Source organism: Clytia hemisphaerica, unplaced genomic scaffold, assembly GCF_902728285.1.
Source record: "Clytia hemisphaerica strain Z4C2 unplaced genomic scaffold, Clytia hemisphaerica genome assembly, whole genome shotgun sequence".
In the NCBI taxonomy this organism is placed as follows: Eukaryota; Metazoa; Cnidaria; class Hydrozoa; order Leptothecata; family Clytiidae; genus Clytia; species Clytia hemisphaerica.
In genome coordinates, this window is record NW_027104057.1 from 173,450 (window position 1) to 195,987 (window position 22,538).

Genomic DNA, 22,538 nt, shown 5'->3' on the forward strand with positions numbered 1-22,538 from the left:
GGTTCAAAGACGTTCGGTCGCCAACTGGACCGGTCGCCAACTGGGCAGGGGACTCTAACTGTCTCTGGGTGGCGTGGGACAGCTGGATGTCAAAAGAATAGTAAAATAGAAAAGCATTATAAATACCTCTGAATGCTGAATAAAAAATTTCCTATCATAAAACTCAAAAAACTAATAAAAGAACAAAATACCGAATTAAACGTGATAATTTTGCTGTGATTTCTCACCAAATTTCAGCTGGAAGGAGATTTTTCGGCCGCCATCTTGATTTTCATCAAACAACAACAATGGAAATCCCGATTTTTCAATCTGAAACCGATATTTGAACCCAGAAAAATCGGGCTATTTGTTTATATTTTTAGCCCACATGGTTCCGTGTGGTCCGTATCGCACATGATTTCGAAAATAATATTCTTACAAAAAGCCTTTCATTGTGGTTAGTTTTAGTTTGATTGTCTGTGTCGTTCTTTTATGTAACCAGTTTGTGATGAAGTTTGATTTAATTTTATTATAACAGTCTTGTGGGCGTTATGCAAAGCTTTTGATGAGAATATATCCATGAAGCTGTATAAGAAAGGTGAACAAGAAGGCTAAAAGATAACCATACTCTAGGATCAGATGATCACAAGAAGAAGTCAATACCTTAGTGACAGAAATGTATGGAAGCTTCGAAGAAGACGAAAGCAAAAAGTATGAATTTAATCTATATCCATTTTTCAAGTACCTTTTATTTTATTATTTGAGATTACTCAATTTTCTTCAGTTTTATAGGAACATTTATTGGCAAGTGTCATTATTTTTATTTAGTTATGCTCCAGAAGTGCAAAAAGTCCCTTTTCCTAGTGCCAGGTGCAGACAGTTTAAGACCCTAGGTGCACACAGACAAAAATTCAAGGAGTTCGAGGTGCAAGTGCACAAAGAACCAAGCAACTTTTAATCCAAACCATGGTTGGCGCTCGGATTATAATAATGTTTTACAGATTCCCAGGACAGGACACCGTGCAAGCACATCATCCGCAGTCCATCAAAAACTGCCATATAAACAAAACTCAACATTCTCACAAAAGTTGTCTTTTTGATTTCCCAAATTTCGTCGTAGGCGTTCACTTCCACAATAATTTATGTAGTTGCAATTTCGGTCAGTCCACAGTCGGGTTCAAAATATACGCGTGTTTTTATTCACGTGACCGAAGTGCCTACTAAAACAATCCGGGGGTAAGTGGTGAAGCAACACAGCAGATTAATCGTAAAGTAAAGAAATATCGTTTGGCATCAACATCAAATATATAATATATTACATTATATTTCCTTTAATTCGAAAATCAAAAATTCATTTTGCATTCACGAAAAAAGAAAATAATAATGAATTAATTAGTATTACATACTAAGACGCCCGGCCGTCTTTTACTCTCGTCTAATTTTCGATCTCGGAACGTGAAAAACGCCCGTCTGCCCAATATCTACCTAATCAGCTTAAATTCACTTTAATTGTCCTTTTACTTTCAAAAAATAGTATTTAAAAATTATGAATTTAAATTATTACAAAAAACAAAAAGTTTGATACTTCATTAGTGAAATATTCAATAAATTCCTAGTTTCAATTTTCAGTGGGCGTTTTTCTAGGGCTTCGTTTATCGCGCAATTTTTGCGTCACACAAACTTTCTCGGCCGCTCGTAATAATTATGCATTGCCAAATTTGGTTCTCCATTGTCAAGTCAGGATCGATGGTGACGTCACCTAAGCATAAAAAAGAAAGGATTCCGTCAGTTTTATGCATATATTAATTTGCGATATATTCTATTCGCCGTGCCAGCGCACTTTTCGTAGACTAGTCGGAATACTTTCTTTTACTCGCGGGATTGATGGTAACTTTTCATCTACGTTTTTTTTTTAAATGAAGCACAACCGAAAAAAAAAGAAACTTCAGAAAGTTGCGTATTTCCAGTGAGTAAACGATTCTGACAATTAACAAAATTGATGATGATGATTTTTTTTCGGTCAGGCAAATATCTCGTATCGGGGGTTCTAGTCTTGACCCCTAAGCCTACGCGAGATTGAAGCGTATGGGTAAACGAGACAAAACTCCAAAAAAGCTGGTGTTTTGAAGCACCGTGCGATCGAAATATCGCTGTTTGTGACGCACTGATCAGTCAGGACCTCCTTTCACTTTATTGATATTACGCGAACGGCAGTGTGGGCTAAATTATTTTGGTTTCACGTTTGATTTCAAGCAAAGGTCTTAGCAACAGGATGCGCGTACATAACAACAGGACTGGGTAGAAAAATCTAAACATAGAGTTTAAAAAAATACCGATCATCGTATAGAGCACTAAAAATACCCCCTTTCTATGTTTAGTTTGTTCAACCTTGGATTATAACTGAAAATATCTTCAAATAACCTTAAAGATTAACACAGGTTAACTTCAAACAGATATGCAACAATAGTGACAATTTCAATCATACTCAAACATTTTCTCTTTCCAAGCTAGACGGAGGTTTTCTTTAAACTCTTGTATTGTGGATGATTTAACTACTTTTTCTACTTTTATTATCTTACTCGATACGATTATCTTACCTGTCAACTGCTCTAACTTGGGACTGTCTGACAAAACATGGGACGGCAATTCGACCACCATTTCACCAAACCTCTAAAGTCATTTGATTTGAGTTAATGACTGGTGTATTAAAAAATACATGATTTCTCTTTTGCACCGAGTAGGCTTTTAAATCGAAATAAACACACGCGAATTTCTGGAACGAAGAAGACCTAAGGATGGTTTCCCTAACTGTTCTTGGTTGGAGCAGGGGTATATTTTTAGAATTAAGTGTTGTGACTGGTTATGACCAGACATAGAGCAGAAAGTGTAAACCACTTGAAATCTGATTTTGCTTTAATGCCATATGAGTTAATCGACCCCTTCATGCAATGAAACAAATTTTCTTCCAAATTATACACGCATTATACACAAATCTTTTGCAATTCACACAATTTATGTTCATTCAAAGTTTTCAGATTCATTTTCAAGCAATTTCAAAAAAACATTCATGCATTCATGCAAGTGAAAAAGCCCATAGTTTTTGGGCACTCCGTTGAATTTTTGAATAACTATTTGCTCCAGCAGAATTCTTTTTATTATAACATGGTTGGATTTTTGAGTGGTTTTTGTTGTTTGTGTTTATGTGATTGCTGTTTTGTTTTTCTGCTTGGCTTTTTAAACTTTATGTATATCGGTTTGTTGGTTCTTTTTCGCATAAAATTCACATTTCTTGACAGAATGTTTGATTGGTTTGATTTATATATTTAGAAAAATTCAAAAAAATTGAAAAAAACGTATAATTATAAAAATATTAGTCCCTTTTTTATGTTTCATCTTTATGGCATTATGGCTTCTTTATATATATTTGATTTGTCTTTTACAACACAGCTATTACCTAGGTACAATATAACTTTTCCTGTTTGTACTGGCTTGAGTTATTTGTTATTCAATAGACAGCCGCATTCTCCCAAATTACTTTGGGGGTTTCTCCTTGCTGGAAAGAAATTTAACAAGATAACTAAACAATTTTTTTTTGAATTTCAGGCTTAAAAATCGAAAGGGTCCTGAAGACCATAAATAAGGTCATAACCTGTGGAGACGATCATCAGTTGAAAAAAAAATTTAAAAAAATTAGAGTTTGTTTTAAATGTTAACAAAGAACAATGTACTGGCTTCTTTTGACAACAATTGACGTCAGTCTTTCGAGTCGTGTTGTTTTAGCGTGAACTTGTTCCCGTGGCGGCATTTTGAAATCAGCTCGTTTCTGGAGTTCAACAGCTTCTCTGGCTGGTTGAATGTTGCGATTTCGAATTTTTCACTGAGACAAAGTGAACATTTTACTGAGACAGTGTTGAAGGGTTGACAACGACAGATTGTTTTCCAAGTAATCTTTGGGTGTCGGTTTTTTGCGTTTCAACCTCCAAATTTCCTTGGAAAGTTCTGTCTCCTTTTCGTACTTCTCATTTCCGAATTAAGATTCGTGGTTCGCAAAGCGCTCTTTAAAAATTTGGGTTCTGCCAGTCCAATATAAAATCTTTCTCCATATTCCGGTTCATTGTCACAGGTCACTGTCCCTTGGTACACTGATCGCTCAACCAAACAGGAGTCATTGAGGGGACATGAATTCTTATCAATCCCTACAATTACATGTCCGTGCGTCATCTTCACTGTTGTCGCATTTGAGGATACTTTTGTTGTGACTTTGGATTATTGATTTGATGTTTCTGGTACAGCTGTAACTCACTTTGAAGGTGTTGCGATTAAAGTCACAACAAAAATATCCTCAAACGCGACAACAGTGAAGATGACGCACAGACATGTAACTGTAAGGATAAGAAAACAACAAAAACCCGTTTTATGAATCCAATCTTCCTGATTCTAATGATGGTTTAGCTTCAACAATGGGTTGGCTGAAAGGGGAGACATAGGAGCCTAGAATAGACCTTTTGCTAATGAATGATGATGTCATGTTGAATAATTAAAAACTCCAGCATCAAAACAATGATAAAAAAAGAAATTGTGATTATCAAAAGTTCTATAGTTTTTTGTGCTTGTATTTTGAATAGTTTAAAAATCTTGAGAAAGCAATCATTTTAAACGTAATGACTTTTAGGAGTTCTCTATATCACGTTGAAAGACAAAGAAAGTTTCAGTGATGGAAAGGCTGCATTTTTCATCTGAAAGTTTATAATTGTTACATGAACTGTGTGAGAAAAACACCTCATCTTTAATCTAGCTCAGTATTTAAAAAGAGTAAGAGCCATATCCTTAGGGTATTGTGTACCTCTGAAAAATCATCAATCAGGAAATAATATATTTTTTGAAAATTTTTAAAGAAATGTTAACTGTTAACAGATTCTTAACTTGATGTTAACAAAGGTTCATACAAAGCTGAAGTTTGCTCGGAATTTCCAAATATATTTTTTCTAATGCTTTGCCTGAAAAAAGTTGAATCCTCTGAAGAAGGAAACAAGCATTACTTTCTGTTTTGTTGGTCCACTGAAAACTGAAAAAAATAATCTGAATCAGCAATAGTTTAGCATCAACATCATTTTTGCTTCAGCTATAAAGATAATTTTAGTTTTCAAATTTGCATAGTCAATGGGCTCGAGTGCCTCGGTCTCAATTTTCTTAAAACAGTATAACACAAGAGAGATACAACACAAGGTTTTGATATTTCAAAAATCATTGAGTTAATGTGAAGGGTAGTTGTTGAATCGTTGAATAAATCATCTCAGAAAGTTGATATTCTTTAATTATGATTCTATGAAATGAGTGCTAAAGATACCCCATAGTGGTTTTCTTAAGATATGTATTGATCCAACACACAAAAGAGATTTCTAATATTAAGAGCTTTATCTAAAAGAATTAAGAAAAGAAAGTTTTTAAATAAGTGGCTTATAGTGCAAAATACTTCTTTGCAATGGTTGTTCACATATATGTGTTCTCAAAGTGCTTTCAAGCAACAAGGGTGGTTTCATAAAATGATGTTTCATGCTGTATTTTGCTTTGATTTTTGATTACTGTTTCAAAGTTTAATTGTTATCTTCCTCTTTTTTACTCAAATACAGATAATATTCCATAAAAAGTCGTTTAACAAACTAAGACTACTTTTGTTCGACCTTATTAAAATTTGATGATGCAAAACCTAATCCTCGTCAAAAAATTCTTGTCAAATTTTTTGTCCTTAAGAAAAGTCGATTGATTATTTAATAAGAGGAACAACTAATTTGATTTTGAGCTCCATATTATCGACTGTTTTGTGTAATTGCAGAGAAGCGTACTGACTTGCATTTTGATTGATTTTGAATGAGTTAATAATATTAAAGCAATAATTTCTGTAGCTAGAGAGTAGTGCTTATTTGTGTTTGTAATTTGCGATTATATTTTTATCACTGATGATAAGCTACACCCATTTTTGATGCAAAATCATAATGTTTTTAAAGAGCTCCAACTTTTCGAAGCGGTATGTCTTTTTAATATTTACATTTGCAGCCATATTTGATTGTAAATACATACTAAGCAATGTTGTTTTTGACAGGGAAATGATATTTTGAATCTTTTCTTTTAAACAAAGTGTTTGCCTTTTAAACTATTTGTTGGATACCTTTTTAATCATGAAAAAAACTTTGGTTTTCTAGGTTGATGACTAAAGTTCTACGCTATTTATTATTAAAATTACCTCAATTTATTATTTATGAGTTCTTAAACAAAAGGGTAATTATTTCTCTCTCGTTTCACTTGGATTGTAGTAATCCTACAGGAGGGATGAAATATAAATATAAGTCTTCTCTTTTTGTGCTTTTTTCATATATCTTTCTTTGAAATATGTTTTGAATCTCTCAAAGAAAGAGGTTTAGGTGTTAGATCATAAAAAGAGGAAAAAGTGGAAAAAATATTTTATGTTGTTATTAAGTATGGTTGCTTAGAGCTCCCCTAAAAGGAAGATGGCGGTCAAGTGAGTTATATGTTATTTTTTAAACTTTAAAAATGCTTTTATTTCATCTCTCTGAAACAAATGACTAAATAGCACGTTTTTGTTTGCAAAATGAAATTTGATACCTTAATTTTCACACTGATCGAGGATAGGAAAACAAAATTTTTGTTTTACAAAGTTCTACTCCTCTGCTAATTCAGATGGTAATTCAGACTCTGAAGCATGAATGTGTTTCGAAAGATCCATATTCTGAGAAAAGTCAATGCTTCTTCAAGAAGGTATTTTTTAAATTAGATCAGCATAAATTTATTTGAGGCAGATTACTCAATTAATTTTGGAAATGCTTAATCAATAATCAAAGAGATAATTTACTATTTTTTGCTTATGGTCTGCCTAAAAAAAATTGAGATGCAAAACAGCAAGAAATCGTCCTGCATCATATGGTCTTTCTACCTCGTTTCCTGCTTATTATTAGCTTTTTTATGCTTACTGATAGCGCTAGATAATCTGTGGCGTCAATCAATAACGTAAATAAAGCCTGGAATACACGGGGATGAAGTTGATGGGATTTCACTTTACTTATCCCAGTTTGTTAAATTTAACCACCTAATTCTTTGATATCTTGTTAGGATAGGCCTTAAAACTCAAAATTGATATGTCCTTTCAACATTATAAGGGCCTTTATAACTTTTTTATAGTTAGGGCGAATTGTTGTTCAAGGCTCAGTTAACCGGTTTTTGAGAAACCAATCATTTCTCAAGTTACCAGTAATATTAAATATATCTTTTTAAACTCTTTAATTAAATTATATTCGTTTTTTATCTTTGTGTAGCGGCAGCTATGTGCAGGCGGAGACTGAGGAGAGTTTATCAGCAGTCAAGTTGATAGCCATCAACCCTAATGAAAATGACGAAGAAGATGCAGCTCCTACAACTCCCATGATCAATAATCGTCCTTCTTCAGGTTCGTGAGATTCAACTCCTTTGGCTCCTAATTTTATTATCGTCAAAAAGCTTTAGAAAATTGCTTTTGAAATGCCTTTTTGGTTTTGGGATGCCGATCTAAGTGTCGGGCTTTTGATTTCTTTTTGAAAGTTTCGTTATACGATTTTTTCACTCTACACACAGGTGGGGGAGAACGTGAAGGACTGGAAGAAGCTGCCGCAGAAGGAGCTATCGATAAAGTGAAACATTCCTCTATCTCAGCAATCGATACCATTCTCACCAATTTCACTGGAGTAGGGACTGCAGATGATAAGGAAGTGTTTGAAGATGAATCTTTAAGTGCTGACGTCACCCTCCTACAAGCTTCAAGTGAAGGAAATATCACCCTGGTTAAGAGCAGGATTGCTGCGCTACAGGAAGAATCTAAAAAGTTGACAAGTGATCTAGATAAAGTAAAGGCTTTGGTTTCCAAAGAGTTGGATCGTTTGGATGAGAAGGATTTCTCGGCTCTTCATTTGGCATCGCGTTACAACAGGAAGAATGTTATAAAAGCGTTACTGGATGCAGGGGCGAACATTGATTTGGTTGGATCTGAAGGGTTAACACCGTTACATCTGGCTACTAAGTAAGAATCCTGCTATTTATATTGCTATTGCATGGTACCCCTTACTTTGCTGAAAGAATATCAAAACTAATTTACAGCGGACTCCCGCTAATTTGAACTTCTATTTTCGAATATATTATTCGAGATAAATCTCAGTCTCAGTCAACTCAGAATAGCTGGATTCAAACTCGAGATACGAAGCAAAATTTATGCCTTCCCTGATTTTCGTTGTCAATAAAAGTAATTTTTCTGCTGTCGAACCATAATGTTTATACTCTGGACCTCTTTAAGCCGAAAGTCGTGCAATTCTCATCACATACCATTTATTCTATTTTTTAAATCTATTCTTTCTCTTCTCTTTTACCACCCAAAGGAAAATAATAGGTAACATCGTTTTTTTTAATGCTTGCAACCCTTACAGTAAACAAAACATACGAAAAATCTTTGAAAAGAATTATTCTAGGAACCAGTTGTAAATACTATATAAGTAAGTACTAAATCTAAGGGACCCGGCCTAAAAATAACCACAATGCAACAGTCTGGATTAAGGGGGCTGGATGTAAGTTTTAGAAAACGCAAAAACTGCTCCCATGTAATACCTGGTCCAACCACTGACCTTTATATAAGTCTGGACCAAGCTTCTCAATCCCAGCCAAGCAAAATCTTTGATCGGAGTTTTTTTCGGCACTACTCGATAGCGGTGTAAATGCATCGAGAGCGCTAGGTCTACTTTTCCTCAAATTCTTTTGATGATGTAGCGGCATTAGACGTTAATTTTTAACACTGCAATGGCTTCTCCTCGCGTACCAATTCCAAAAAAACTCCAATCAAAGATGGCAGATATTGCTTGGTCCAGGATTATATAAAGGTCAGTGGGTCCAACAATTGTATTGATGCTACCCTGTGGAAATCTAGGCAAAATGAGTGACGATAAAAGATTATGATGATGCTGAAAATGTTTCACATAAAGCAGTGTTTCACTTCTTGTTTTTTTGGACCTACCCCGGTGGAGGTCCTATAAATTAACCTTTGTCCGTCCGTCCGTTAGTTACCAGCTTTTCTCGAGATTGGCTCATTAGTTTTTTCTGATTTTTTGCACAATGATGCAAAATGGCAATGCCCAAAATGTGACGGAGCCCGATTTTCGAAAAAAAAATTTGGGGGGCAAATTTGGGCCAAAAAATGGCTAAAAAACGGGTTTTTTGGACTTTGTGAAAAATTGGATCATTAATTTTTTCTGATTTTTTGCACGAAAGTAGGGTACCATCATAGGTATAAGATGGCTCAAGCAGATTTTTGCAAAAAAATTTTGTTGGCTCAAAAAACGCATGTTTATCTATAAGAATCACTATTAATAAGCATACATCAATGTTCTTAGTCAAATTACTCAATTTTTTTATGAGATAAATGTTTTTTCTGCTCATGAGGGCTTACTTTTGAAGGATATGTGTGTTTAGACAGGAAATTTGGGTTGCTTGGCGTGTTTTTATAGAAAAACTGGCCAAATTCGATATTTTTTTATAAGCACATTATCAATTACTTAGGTATTGGCTTTTCTCGAGATTGGCTCTTTCATTCTTTATGATTATTTACACAAAGATGCATAACTATAAACCCTTGAATGTGACAGAACCCGATTTTCGAAAAAAAATGTTTTGGGGCAAATTTGGGCAAAAAAAAACGGCTAACTAAAAAACAGGTTTTTGGACTTTGTGAAAAATTGGATCATTAATTTTTTCTGATTTTTTGCACAAAAGTAGGGTACCATCATAGGTATAAGATGGCTCAAGCAGATTTTTGCAAAAAAAATTTTGTTGGCTCAAAAAAACGCATGTTTATCTATAAGAATCACTATTAATAAGCATTACATCATGTTCTTAGTCAAATTACTCAATTTTTTTTATGAGATAGATTTTTTTCTGCTCATGAGGACTTACTTTTGAAGGATATGTGTGTTTAGACAGGAAATTTGGGTTGCTTGGCGTGTTTTTATAGAAAAAACTGGCCAAATTCGATATTTTTTTATAAGCACAATTATCAATTACTTAGGTATTGGCTTTTCTCGAGATTGGCTCTTTCATTCTTTATGATTATTTACACAAAGATGCATAACTATAAACCCTTGAATGTGACAGAACCCGATTTTCGAAAAAAAATGTTTTGGGGCAAATTTGGGCAAAAAAAACGGCTAAAAAACAGGTTTTTGGACTTTGTGAAAAATTGGATCATTAATTTTTTCTGATTTTTTGCACAAAAGTAGGGTACCATCATAGGTATAAGATGGCTCAAGCAGATTTTTGCAAAAAAATTTTGTTGGCTCAAAAAACGCATGTTTATCTATAAGAATCACTATTAATAAGCATACATCAATGTTCTTAGTCAAATTACTCAATTTTTTTATGAGATAGATGTTTTTTCTGCTCATGAGGACTTACTTTTGAAGGATATGTGTGTTTAGACAGGAAATTTGGGTTGCTTGGCGTGTTTTTATAGAAAAACTGGCCAAATTCGATATTTTTTTATAAGCACATTATCAATTACTTAGGTATTGGCTTTTCTCGAGATTGGCTCTTTCATTCTTTATGATTATTTACACAAAGATGCATAACTATAAACCCTTGAATGTGACAGAACCCGATTTTCGAAAAAAAATGTTTTGGGGCAAATTTGGGCAAAAAAACGGCTAAAAAACAGGTTTTTTGGACTTTGTGAAAAATTGGATCATTAATTTTTTCTGATTTTTTGCACGAAAGTAGGGTACCATCATAGGTATAAGATGGCTCAAGCAGATTTTTGCAAAAAAATTTTGTTGGCTCAAAAAACGCATGTTTATCTATAAGAATCACTATTAATAAGCATACATCAATGTTCTTAGTCAAGTTACTCAATTTTTTTATGAGAAAGATGTTTTTTCTGCTCATGAGGACTTGCTTTTGAAGAATATGTGTGTTTAGACAGGAAATTTGGGTTGCTTGACGTGTTTTTATAGAAAAACTGGCCAAATTCGATATTCTTTTATAAGCACATTATCAATTACTTAGGTATTGGCTTTTCTCGAGATTGGCTCTTTCATTCTTTATGATTATTTACACAAAGATGCATAACTATAAACCCTTGAATGTGACAGAACCCGATTTTCGAATAAAAATGTTTTGGGGCAAATTTGGGCAAAAAAACGGCTAAAAAACAGGTTTTTTGGACTTTGTGAAAAATTGGATTATTAATTTTTTATAATTTTTTGCATAATAGTAGGGTACCATCATAGTTAAAAGATGGCTTAAGCAGATTTTAGCAAAAAAAAATTTGTTGGCTCAAAAAACGCATGTTTATCTATAAGAATCACTATTAATAAGCATAAATCAATGTTCTTAGTCAAATTACTCAATTTTTTTATGAGATAGATGTTTTTTTTTCTCACGAGTGTTTAGACAGGAAATTTTGGTTGTTTGGCGTGTTTTTATAGAAAAACTGGCCAAATTCGATATTTTTTTATAAGCACATTATCAATTACTTAGGTATTAGATTGGTTGGCTCTTTCATTTTCTACAATTTTTTGCATAAAGATACATAACTGTAAATCCTCGAATGTGACTCCGATTTTTTGAGAAAAAAATTTTGGGGAATATTTCAGCTAAAAAAACGGCCATAAAAGGGTTTAGATTTAAATATTGGACCATTGTTTTTTTCTGATTTTTTGTATGAAAGTGGATAAAAGATGGCTCAAGCAGACTTTTGTAAAAATGAATTTTTCAGCTCAAAAAAAGCATCTTTATCAATAAGAATCACTATTAATAAACATACATCAATGTTCTTAGCCAAATTACTCAATTATTTGGAGATGTTTTTTTTTGCTCACAAAGTCTTGAATATGAAAGAACATTTCAAGAGCATGAAATTTTGGCTTCTAAACGTTTTTTTTTTATAAGAAACATACGACCAATTTTAATAGATCGTCACTATTTGTGTTTGGAATGATTGTTTAATGGTCACGTCACGTAGATATAAATTATAAACGTGTTAAATGCATAATCCAGGTAGGTTCATCAAAGTATCACTTGTTTCATTTATACTAACTTTTTACCCTTTCAAGTTTTCCATTTATTTTATAGATACGACATGACATCAGCTGCAAAATTTCTATTAGAGCGTGGTGCACAAGTAGGTATAAAGAGTGATTATGGTACAACTTCACTTGCTTTTGCATGTCGCCGTGGTAATATTGAGTTAGTTGACTTGTTGATGGAAAAGAATCCAGGTCTGGTTGATGTTGGAGATAATTCTGATGTAAGTATAGAATGGAATGGAGTGTTGTTTTTTTTCTTCGAGAAAAGTATTCATACGTGTAAAACAAGAAAAGGTCGTTGCTTCAAGAAAGTCATCTTTTTCAAAACTCTCGTTCAGAATTAATGAACTATTTTTGGAAGGTTAATGTCTGTTTAAATTTGAAGCTATTTCAAATCATAAAATAATTATGAAATCTAAAGTTGGAAGAAAGAATGCCATAAGTCAAAAATGGTTTAACTTTTATCTGGGATTGTTTAGTCCAAACAGCATTCCATGACCTGTAATAGCTCAATTTTGTTATATTTCTACATGAATGTCATTTCGTTTTGGACCGTGTCCTTTCGATAAAGTGGAGCCTTGAACAGAGTAACAACAACACTTTGTCCACATATTCCGAAGTTGCTTTTCTTTACCACTAGGTGATGCCCTTACACGCCGCCATGATGGGCGGTAAAGAAGATGTAGTGAAGGCGTTACTGGATATGGGTGCACGAATCGATGCAGAGGATAAAGAAGGAGAACAGCCAATCCATTATGCAGCTGCGGATAACAATGAAGCGTTGATTGCACTGTTGGCGAAAGAAGGTAAGAATCGGTTTAATAAATAGCGAAGATGAATGTTGTATACAAAGCTGTTTTTTGGCCACATACCTCATCTTATTTTCATAGCCTATTCTCAACTTCAGTTGAGCTAGAATCTGACAATGTATGTATGTGTGTGTGCGTATGTCTGTCCGAAAACTTTGGGGCAGCCTGGAGACTTCAAAAATGATCGGGTTTGGCTGAAATTTGGCACACTTGTTCCTTGGGTGAATATCTAGGTGTGTTTTTTTCATTTTCTGAAAATTTCCATTTTTAAGGGCGTGGTCACGAGTTTTCGCCAAAACGAGGCTAAAACTTTGGGGCAGGCTGGAGACTTAAAAAATGATCGGATTTGGTTGAAATTTGGCACACTTGTTCCTTGGATGAATATCTGGGGGTGTTTTTTTTTTTTTCTTTTTTTCATTTTTTCAAAATTTCCATTTTCAAGGGCGTGGTCACGAGTTTTCGCCAAAACGAGGCTAAAACTTTGGGGCAGGCTGGAGACTTCAAAAATGATCGGGTTTGGTTGAAATTTGGCACACTTGTTCCTTGGGAGAATATCTGGGGGTGCTTTTTCTCATTTTTTGAAAATTTTCATTTTTAAGGGCGTGGTCACGAGTTTTTGCCAAAACGAGGCTAAAACTTTGGGGCAGGCTGGAGACTTCAAAAATGATCAGATTTGGCCGAAATTTTGCACACTTGATACTTGGGCGAATCCCTGGTGGCAGTTTTTTCATTATTTCAAAATTTCCATTTTCAAGGGCGTGGTCACAAGTTTTCGCCAAAACGAGGCTAAAACTTTTAGGCAGGCTGGAGACTTCAAGGGCTAATCCCTGTGGATGGTTTTCATTATTTTATAATTTCCATTTTAAGGGGGTGGTCATGAGTTTTTAGTTGAAATTGGTTACAATTTTACAATTGGGCCTATGAATGATTTAAAAACACTGAAGTTGAGCCCAGTGCGGTTAGCACGTTCGACAGTAAAACAATCTCTTCGTAAAGGTGTTCTCGCAAATCTGTAACGGTTAATATCCGATCACTTCCCCGTGTGTCTCGAGCTTTATCACGTTAATTGCTGCTAGTGTCTGAAGCCACCAGGTAACTTCGAGAAACAAAAATACCTTTCAAATGAAGTTTTATATACCTATTTATTTTGAAATCTTCCGTGATTCCAGTTGCCAGTAAATACGACCAACCAGAGGAAGGGACGTTCGCCAAGAGACGTTTGGTCAATTCACAAACACGGGAATGCGACACACCATTGCATATTGCTGCGCAAGGTGGTTATGAAGAAGTTGCCAAGACGTTGATTGCTCTTGGTGCAGATGTCAATGCCAGAACTGATACCAATCAAACACCATTACATCTTGCCAGCATTGCTGGACATTTGAGTATCTTGAAACTACTCATTATGTATAAATCGAAAATCAATGCTAAAGATTTGGACCAGCAAACAGCTTTGCATGTGTTAGTCATTTCTTTGATTTCTAACTGTTCTCTTCTCTTTACTGATGTCGATTTTTCATTACATGTCTACTCGTTAGAGTAGAGGCGGTGTTTTGTCCCGGAGAGGGTTTTCATTAAGAATAATAGACAGTTTTTTTATTTTTCTCTTCCTATGTCTCACTGGGGCATCAACATTGTCTAAACTAAACCCTTTGAAATATCAATCAAACAAACCAATCAAATCATTCATGTTTTAGGGCAGCACAGTTCGGTCGTTTGGAAGTTTGCAAGCAGCTCTTAGAATTTGGTGCACGCTTAGATTGTAATGATAAAGATAATTTCACTCCACTTATGTTGGCCGTATGGAAGGGTCAAGATGAAATTGTTCAATTTCTAATCGATAAAGGTATGTGTGTGCAATCTTCACTTCATGATTAGATGGCCATCTTGCAATACAGGGAGGACACACCGGATACGGTGAATAGTATAGTGTTCAAATCCTCAGGGTATAAACTGCAATATGTTGCAGCGTGAAATGAAAGCATTCAATTATAGAATCTTGGAGATTATGAAAAGCTCTGTATTCGAACCAGAAACGTTGATCGTCTAGAGGTGTATTCAAACTTTAGTTAAAGACCATTCTGAACCATGACATTATATTACCAACTTTTGGTATTTGTAAGCAAGATTCTGTGAATAGCTTAACGCAGTACTTTTGATAGTAGGATCGCTATTCTCCCAGTGTTGTTTGAGGGACAATGTATTCGTTATGACTTGGCAGCTCGAATCTGTAGAGGTGCAATATTTTGGTGTGTAGTGATTCCTATCCTCCGTATGTAGGACCATAGGATATCTTATATATAAACACTAGCTAGAGCTACTCTGTATTTCCCAAGCAACGACAGGTGAGGCGAAATGATGCGCCATTTTTCGTAAAAGTCGCAGTGGGTCACAGTTCGGTACCGACTAATTGTTCAACCAAGCAAAAAAACCTGAGTGCTGCGAAGCGACGAGGCGAAAGATAGGCTTGATCGATCAAATTGCCGGCACCGAACTATGGTCTACTCATCAAAGATGGCGTATTATTTTAATTCAAATAGGGATGGAGTAGCTCTAATGTTTTATATAAGATATCTGTGGAGGGGAGCCATTTCGAGATACCTTATCGGTGGGATTACTATTTTATCGGGTGTGCTAGAGTTATAAGTTACCCTCTATAAAGTGAAATCTTTCGATTCTAAAATAAGACTTATCCTATTGAATATAAATAATTTTGTAGGTAGAGCAAAGCAGGGATGGAGTAGCTCTAGTGTTTTATATAAGATATCTGTGGAGGGGAGCCATTTCGAGATACCTTATCGGTGGGATTACTATTTTATCGGGTGTGCTAGAGTTATAAGTTACCCTCTATAAAGTGAAATCTTTCGATTCTAAAATAAGACTTATCCTATTGAATATAAATAATTTTGTAGGTAGAGCAAAGCAGGGATGGAGTAGCTCTAGTGTTTTATATAAGATATCTGTAGCCATTCGAATAATCGGTGGTTACTATTTATCGGGTGTGCTAGAGTATAAGTCTATAAAGTGAAATCTTTCGATTCTAAAATAAGACTTATCCTATTGAATATAAATAATTTTGTAGGTAGAGCAAAGCATAGTTTCTAGAGGGGTCAAGACCCCCCCCCTTAGGTAAGAGGACCCCCCCCCCTTAAGTGCTAACCCCTCCTTAGGAAATTCATCTAAAATTTCACACCCCCCCCCTTAGAAAATCAGTATAAATGAAACGATTGTACAGGAGTCATAATTCAAGGAAGATCCCCCTTATCTAAGAAGACACCCCCTTAGGTAAGAAGACCCCCCCCTTAACTGGCAACCCCCCCTTAGGAAAGTCATACTTTTAACACCCCCTTGCTTTTGGTTCATCAAAACCCAAGACCCCCCCCCTAAATGTAGGGGGGTTGAAACTATGCAAAGGTAAAGTTGAACTTTGATTGGTCCCTTTACAAATTTGGTTCATTAGAGTCGAGCAATAATTAAAACCAATAATTATTTTTCTAAGATTGCTAAAAAACCATATCTAGTTATTAGTATTCTATCTTCACTTTTATTTGCAGGTGCAAGTGTGTACGTCAAAGACCTGGGCGATAAAAACGTTCTTCACTTAGCCATCGAAGAAGATAATGACGATACACTAATCCTTTTGTTTAACACGCCTGCTAAACGACTCATCAACGCACCCGACAAAGAGTTCAAAACACCTCTTCACTACGCTGCTAAAGTGGGAAACATTGAGGTATGGGGTCTAGGAAAAGAGAAACCTAACTTACCTTCGTAGGAATGGGCTTTTCCAGAAAAAACTTTACCAACACTGTTGAGGATACTAATTTTTCAAAGTATCAAACCCCCTGGATATCCTACTTTATTAGTAAAGACCTTCTGCCCTGGATATCCACTCTTAAAAATATGCTCAACCGCTTGGATATCTTCTCTTATAAAGATACTTACCCCTGGATATCGTATTTTTTACTTGAAAAGACACTTTACCCCCTGGATCTGATATCCTCAACAGGGGGGGGGGGCACGGACTATTTCTGGAAAAGCCCAATTCGTTATTGACGATGATATACAGTGGGATTTTGGTAACTCAAGGAACACGCATGAGGAACGTTAAATTTGTTCCATCTATAATAATCTCGAGCTATCGAGACTGGATGTTAAGGGTTTCTTCAAAGAAAGAACAAGGATACATTCGAGCTGATGTAATGTTATGTTATGCGCTCTTTGGACAGACCTTAAGACGTTTTTATCAGTTAGTTTCATATTATAGTTCTGTTTTTTTATTTTAACTTTCAAAATCAATGAAATTAACGAGATTTTTTCTAGGAAACTCTACTTTGATATTTCAAAATACTTGTGGAGATATTTCTTCCAAATCGTTGTATGATGAAACAGAGGCGTTTACACAGGTTAACATTCTACCCGGTATTAATAAATGGGCCTCAATAGTCCAGATCAAGCTATTAAGGTTTTACTGCTCGAATTTATAGGCCATTGAAATGTTGTTGGAGAAAAATGCAGACGTGGACTTAACAGACAATCAAGAGCGCACACCAATTCATTTAGCCGCGGAGAACGGACAGACGAGATGTGTGACGGCCCTGGGTGAACACACTCCTGGAAGTGTCAATTATAACGAAGAGACAGGAAAATCCCCTCTTCATTTGGCTGCCATCAATGGATTCAAGTAAAGAATTTATATTCATTCATTATTCCATTCTAAGGGACAGTAGCCTATACTAGACGCCACAGCATTTTTACTACACTGTAACGGAATGAAAACCCGGTTTTTGGCAAGGTACTCGCTAATGGGACGGATACAGTTTTCTTTCCAGAGGCAAGGACTGGTTCATTTTTTTACAAGCTATTGGTTCAAGAAAATGGGTGAAACGAATATCACTATAAAACGGAAAACTCTCGTATCTCGGTGAAGATTTGAAATCACTTCTGTCCATTTAGCTTCCCAAAAAAACATCATCCTCTAGAAGTACATGAAGAATAATCTATTAAACTCAGCTAATTAAATTCCACTTAAATATCGGACTCTCGCATCATTTTCAGGAAAACGAGCAACGTCTTGATCGAGATGGGAGCTGAAACGTCGTCAAGAGATGACGTCAATTGGACACCTTTAGATTATGCAGCACTGCATGGCCATCCTAAGGTTGTTGTTATATTACTGGAAAATGATGCACCGGTGGACGCACAAGATAAGAAAGGTTATAACACATTTTTTCAGTAAAAGTTACTTTGTATCGTTAAAGAGCGATAATGTAATGGTCAAGGCGTCTGCGTTTGAATGCAGGGGTTCCCGGCTCGAATCCCCGCTCCTTTCAATGTCCCGTTCAATTCATAGATAACCAAGCCGACTTGCCGTGTACCTCGTGAAAACAATCAAAAGAATGTCTAAAAGTCCTAGATAGTTTTCCACGTAAATATTGACTCTATCTTGTGAAGGCATATCTTTATTTTAAATTAGCAAATGGAAAGTTAAATGTTTGATTTTTACCGAGATAAGGGCTTTGAAAGGTGAAATACTCTTCTTCGAGAAACTCTTCGTTTTCTTCTTCATTTATTTTTTTCATTTCAATTTTTCGATTTTTAAATTCTAAAAAGGTAGGTTTAACATATAAAAAAAAGTTTAATCTTTAATCTTACTAAAATGCAGGAAATTGCCATTTAAGTTGGTGTAAAATCGAAAAATTGGGTATGTCCAGAGCCCTTAAATGCAGGGGTTCCTGGTTCAAATCCCCGCTCCTTCCAATGATAGCCGAGCTATGACGAGCCTCGCGGACCTCGTGAAAACAATCAAAAAACTTAAAGTCTATCTATAGTTTTCCACGTTAAATATCAACTCTATCTTGCCTTCACGCCCTATCTTTCTTTTAAATTAAAAAATTGCTATGTATGAGGACTTTTGTGTACAAAACGATTCTTAACACAATGCTTCACATGAAAACACAAGTTTGTGTGGGCATCGTTGACAATTGTCAGTCAATATATAAATAACTAGAACTGAAATATTTTATATCGGTCAAGCAAACCCTTGTGCTCCTCATGTCTGTCATTTTTGATATTGATATAAGACCTGTTGATTGTCACTGACGTTTTCTTTGAACAATTCTTCTAGGCTCGACACCGTTGCATCACGCCTCAGCCAATGGAAATACAGACTGCATGAGTATCTTATTAGACAAAGGAGCAGAGATCAGCAAGACTGACGAAGATGGTAAAAATTGTTTAGATTTAGCCGTTGAGAATGGTCAAGTTGATGCTTGCATGGCTCTCATTCAACATAAAAGGTTCGTCGAATATTCGATTTCGAATGTTGATGTTTGATTTACAACCGCTTCTACTTTAATCGGGATTAATTCCCCGAGATTTAAATTTGGAAAAATTTCGAGTGAATTTAGTTTCGCGAATGTATTGTAGAGGACGCCCTTTTTTTAGACCAGAGGGGAGGGGAGTCTATTAAATCTTCATTTTATTTATGATGAGCGCACAATTGAATGTAATAGGAGAACAAAATCAACATAGAAGCTTGGTCTGGACATGAATATAAATTTATTTTTGCCTTAACGATTTTATCAGGTGGAAAGAAGTATTGAACACTCAAGACTCCAATGGAACACATCCCATGGAAAAATTAATCGCAGTCGCACCCACAGTTGCTGAAATCGTTCTCAATAAATGTATACACCAAACCCAAGTAGTAAGAGATGACGGGCGGACTGCAACCAAAGTCACCTATAATTTTGAATTCTTGGACATTGAGCCTGACAAACAAGTCAACAAACTATATTTCGCACCATCAAATATGCTTCGCCATCACCAAGAGAAACTTTTGGCTCACAAGTTGACTGTGAAGCTGATCTCTGATAAATGGTCTCGTTTGGGACATTGGATTTATGTTTTTAGTGTGTTTTCGTACTTATTGTATTTGAGTTTACTAACTGGTTTGGTGATCATTGATAAACAAAGGTGAGCGGTAATTGTTTCCCTTTCTGCCTGTCTGTTTCTCTGCCTGCTTTCTTTACCGCTTGCAATTTTTTTTTTCAGTATGTCATTTCATTTCAGTAAGTTATTGTTATTAAAGATTTTCTATCTAAATGTCTAAATTGAAACCCTGATTTTTAGAGGAATGAGAAAATTAATCGAGTTTCAGTATAGGTTCCCATTAGGCATGGTTCTACCACTTGCCATTTAAATGTTCTAAAAGTTTTGAATAATATTCTAACTTTTCAGATATTCATCAACTACCCCACGAAACATGTCCCAATTCGCCAAAGTTGGACCTTGGTTCCTTCTCCTTATATCTATCTTCCATATATCGAAAGAATTGTTGCAAATCTATTATCTTGGTTATCACTACTTCAAAGAAATGGTTAATTACTTGGAAATCATCCTCTATACAGCCACCCTATTCTTTATCCTACCCTTTATCGTTGAAAGTTTAGACCAAGACAAATATTATGATAATCAAAAACTCTGGGAAAGCATGAAATGGAACGCTGGCTCGATTGCCATTTTACTTGGATGGAGTAATTTGCTTCTTTACCTTAAGCGTTTCCCATTTTTTGGTCTCTATGTTGTCATGTTTATGGAGGTCTTCAAATCCTTAATCAGCGTGTTGCCGTTGTTCACTACCTTTATCATTGGCTTTGCGTTATCATTTTACGTTCTCATGGACGGGGAGACGGCGTTCAAACATGTGGGAAGAGCAATCATGAAGACGGGGGTCATGACAATTGGAGAATTTGAATTTAATGGAATCATGACTGAATATTACGCGAAGAACGGTGTTAGGGATAAAAATGTGCTTCCTTACCCTATCATTACTTACCTTATTTTTACATTGTTTCTGGTACTGATGCCTATATTAACCATGAACTTTCTGGTAAGTAGTAGCTATACTTTCTTGTCGTCACTCTAAACGTTTGTTATAGTACAAATTATATAAGAACATAAGGTTTAGATGGCCAAAATATTAAGAACAACATTTTAAGGTATTGCGGGCACCTGATTTCTTAGGAAATTTCACGAAAAAAAAAATGGTGAAAATGATAACAGGTTAAGAACAGTTTAGGATTAAAATCTTCGATGTTCTTATAAAAAATGTGTAGCTGCTTAAAAATGTGTAGCTGCTTAAAAATCTCATTGCATAGTTTTGCAGTAAAGTATTTTAATCAAAAGTTTGATTTTAGAATTACAATCCCTTTGCACTTAGATTCCATAAAATAGATCAAAGTCTTTTCAAGGTCTTCGAAATTTGTTGTATAAGGTATATTTGATTGTGCCTCACTTGAAATTTGTATCGAAAACTCAACTTTAACCTTCCAGGTCGGTCTTGCTGCTGGTGATATTGAAGCGGTCCGAAAGAACGCTTATCTACGCATCTTGCGCGCCCAAGTACACATCCTTAAAACCATCGAGTTGAGCTATCCAAAATGGCTACTACAAAGGTTTTATAGAGACCATGTGAATGAATACATTGATACCAAATTGACTTTCTGGGAAAGGTAATACTCACTTTTTGTTAAAAGCTTCCACTTGGTATAAAATGTTAAAACAATGTCTTTTTGATATCCATAACGTCATTATAACGTGACGCGATAACGTGACCACGATAAACCAAAATCTTTGATCGGAGTTTTAAGGGTAGCACTGTTCAATAGTGGTGTAAATGCATCGAGAGCGCTTGATCTACTTTTCCTTGAATATATGTGATGGTGTAGGGCCGTTCGACGTTAAAACTGTAGTGGCTTCTTTGCGGGCACTACTTTCAAAAAACTCCAATCAAAAATGGTATAAGGTCCATGGTATATAAAGATCAGTGGTTATAATATGTGCCGTCTAAGATGATGTCGAAAATATTAGCATTCGTTACATTTATAACAAATTTATTTTATTTATGATTTCCTATTGCCACGCCTTTTTGATCACCGAACCTCACTTTCTGATTTTCCTTAGACTTCGTAAATGGTGGAAAAGTTCCGATTATGATTTTGTGATCGAGGAGCAAACGGACGCTGGTGAAAATGAACTGAAAATGATCAACTCCTTGGAATCTAATGGCGTTGAAATCGAAAAACAAAAGAAAAAACTGAAACGACTTTGTGAAATTTTAGATGAACAAAAAGAACGATTCGATTATTTATTTGAAAAATTTGAGCTTGAAGATTAATAATATAATAAATATTTTTTTGCTTATGCAGATTTAGATTTCTGTGTCCGGGAAAGTTTGACCAAAGTTTGTAGTTTTAACGGACACTTGTTAGTACTTGTTATTTTTATATTCAATTAACTTTAATTTTTTTTTGCACTTCATTACTCATAGGAATCTTATAAGAATACTTTATTTTTGTTCAGCAGCATCTAAAAGATGCAATATTAGTTTTTTCATAATACTGATTGACTTTTCTGTAAATTTTTCTATATATTGTATCATAATTTAAATAAAAATTTGTTTCAATAATCTTGTTTAAGGGTCTAAGGGGGCATGGTAGGAAATGTTGTAGTCGGACTGGTTATCGCTCGACCGGCTTCATTCTTTATATGTTTTAAAACTGAAACTCATTACCTAACCAAACTTTTAATATGATTTATGATAACTACAGTTGACTCTCTCTAATTCGATCATCAAGGG

The 22,538-nt window shown here is 35.1% G+C and overlaps 1 protein-coding gene across 3 annotated transcripts; it reads left to right on the forward strand.

Moving 5' to 3' along the window:
* Positions 1–394: 394 nt before the first annotated feature.
* Positions 395–22,367, forward strand: LOC136812252 (transient receptor potential cation channel subfamily A member 1-like). Of its 3 annotated transcripts, none has more exons than XM_067068734.1 (15): positions 395–690; positions 7,308–7,438; positions 7,603–8,044; positions 12,133–12,307; positions 12,727–12,892; positions 14,065–14,356; positions 14,593–14,741; positions 16,450–16,628; positions 17,383–17,579; positions 17,954–18,111; positions 19,023–19,194; positions 19,484–19,873; positions 20,138–20,789; positions 21,233–21,411; positions 21,863–22,367. In XM_067068734.1, the coding sequence occupies exons 1-15, from the start codon at positions 656–658 to the stop codon at positions 22,074–22,076; spliced, it is 3,531 nt and encodes a 1,176-aa protein (XP_066924835.1). In that variant the 5' UTR covers positions 395–655; the 3' UTR covers positions 22,077–22,367. The 3 variants fall into 3 exon arrangements, with proteins under 3 accessions (XP_066924835.1, XP_066924836.1, XP_066924834.1); XM_067068735.1 differs by lacking the exon at positions 395–690 and adding an exon at positions 6,384–6,496; XM_067068733.1 differs by lacking the exon at positions 395–690 and adding an exon at positions 6,665–6,753.
* Positions 22,368–22,538: the final 171 nt, after the last annotated feature.

Excerpts from the sequence above, each read along its gene's own strand:
- LOC136812252 (XM_067068733.1), top strand. The coding sequence starts at position 6,698 with ATGAATGTGTTTCGAAAGATCCATATTCTGAGAAAAGTCAATGCTTCT. Across the intron at positions 14,357-14,592 it reads CAGCAAACAGCTTTGCATGT|GGCAGCACAGTTCGGTCGTT; the intron begins GTTAGTCATTTC and ends TTCATGTTTTAG. Across the intron at positions 19,874-20,137 it reads GTGATCATTGATAAACAAAG|ATATTCATCAACTACCCCAC; the intron begins GTGAGCGGTAAT and ends CTAACTTTTCAG.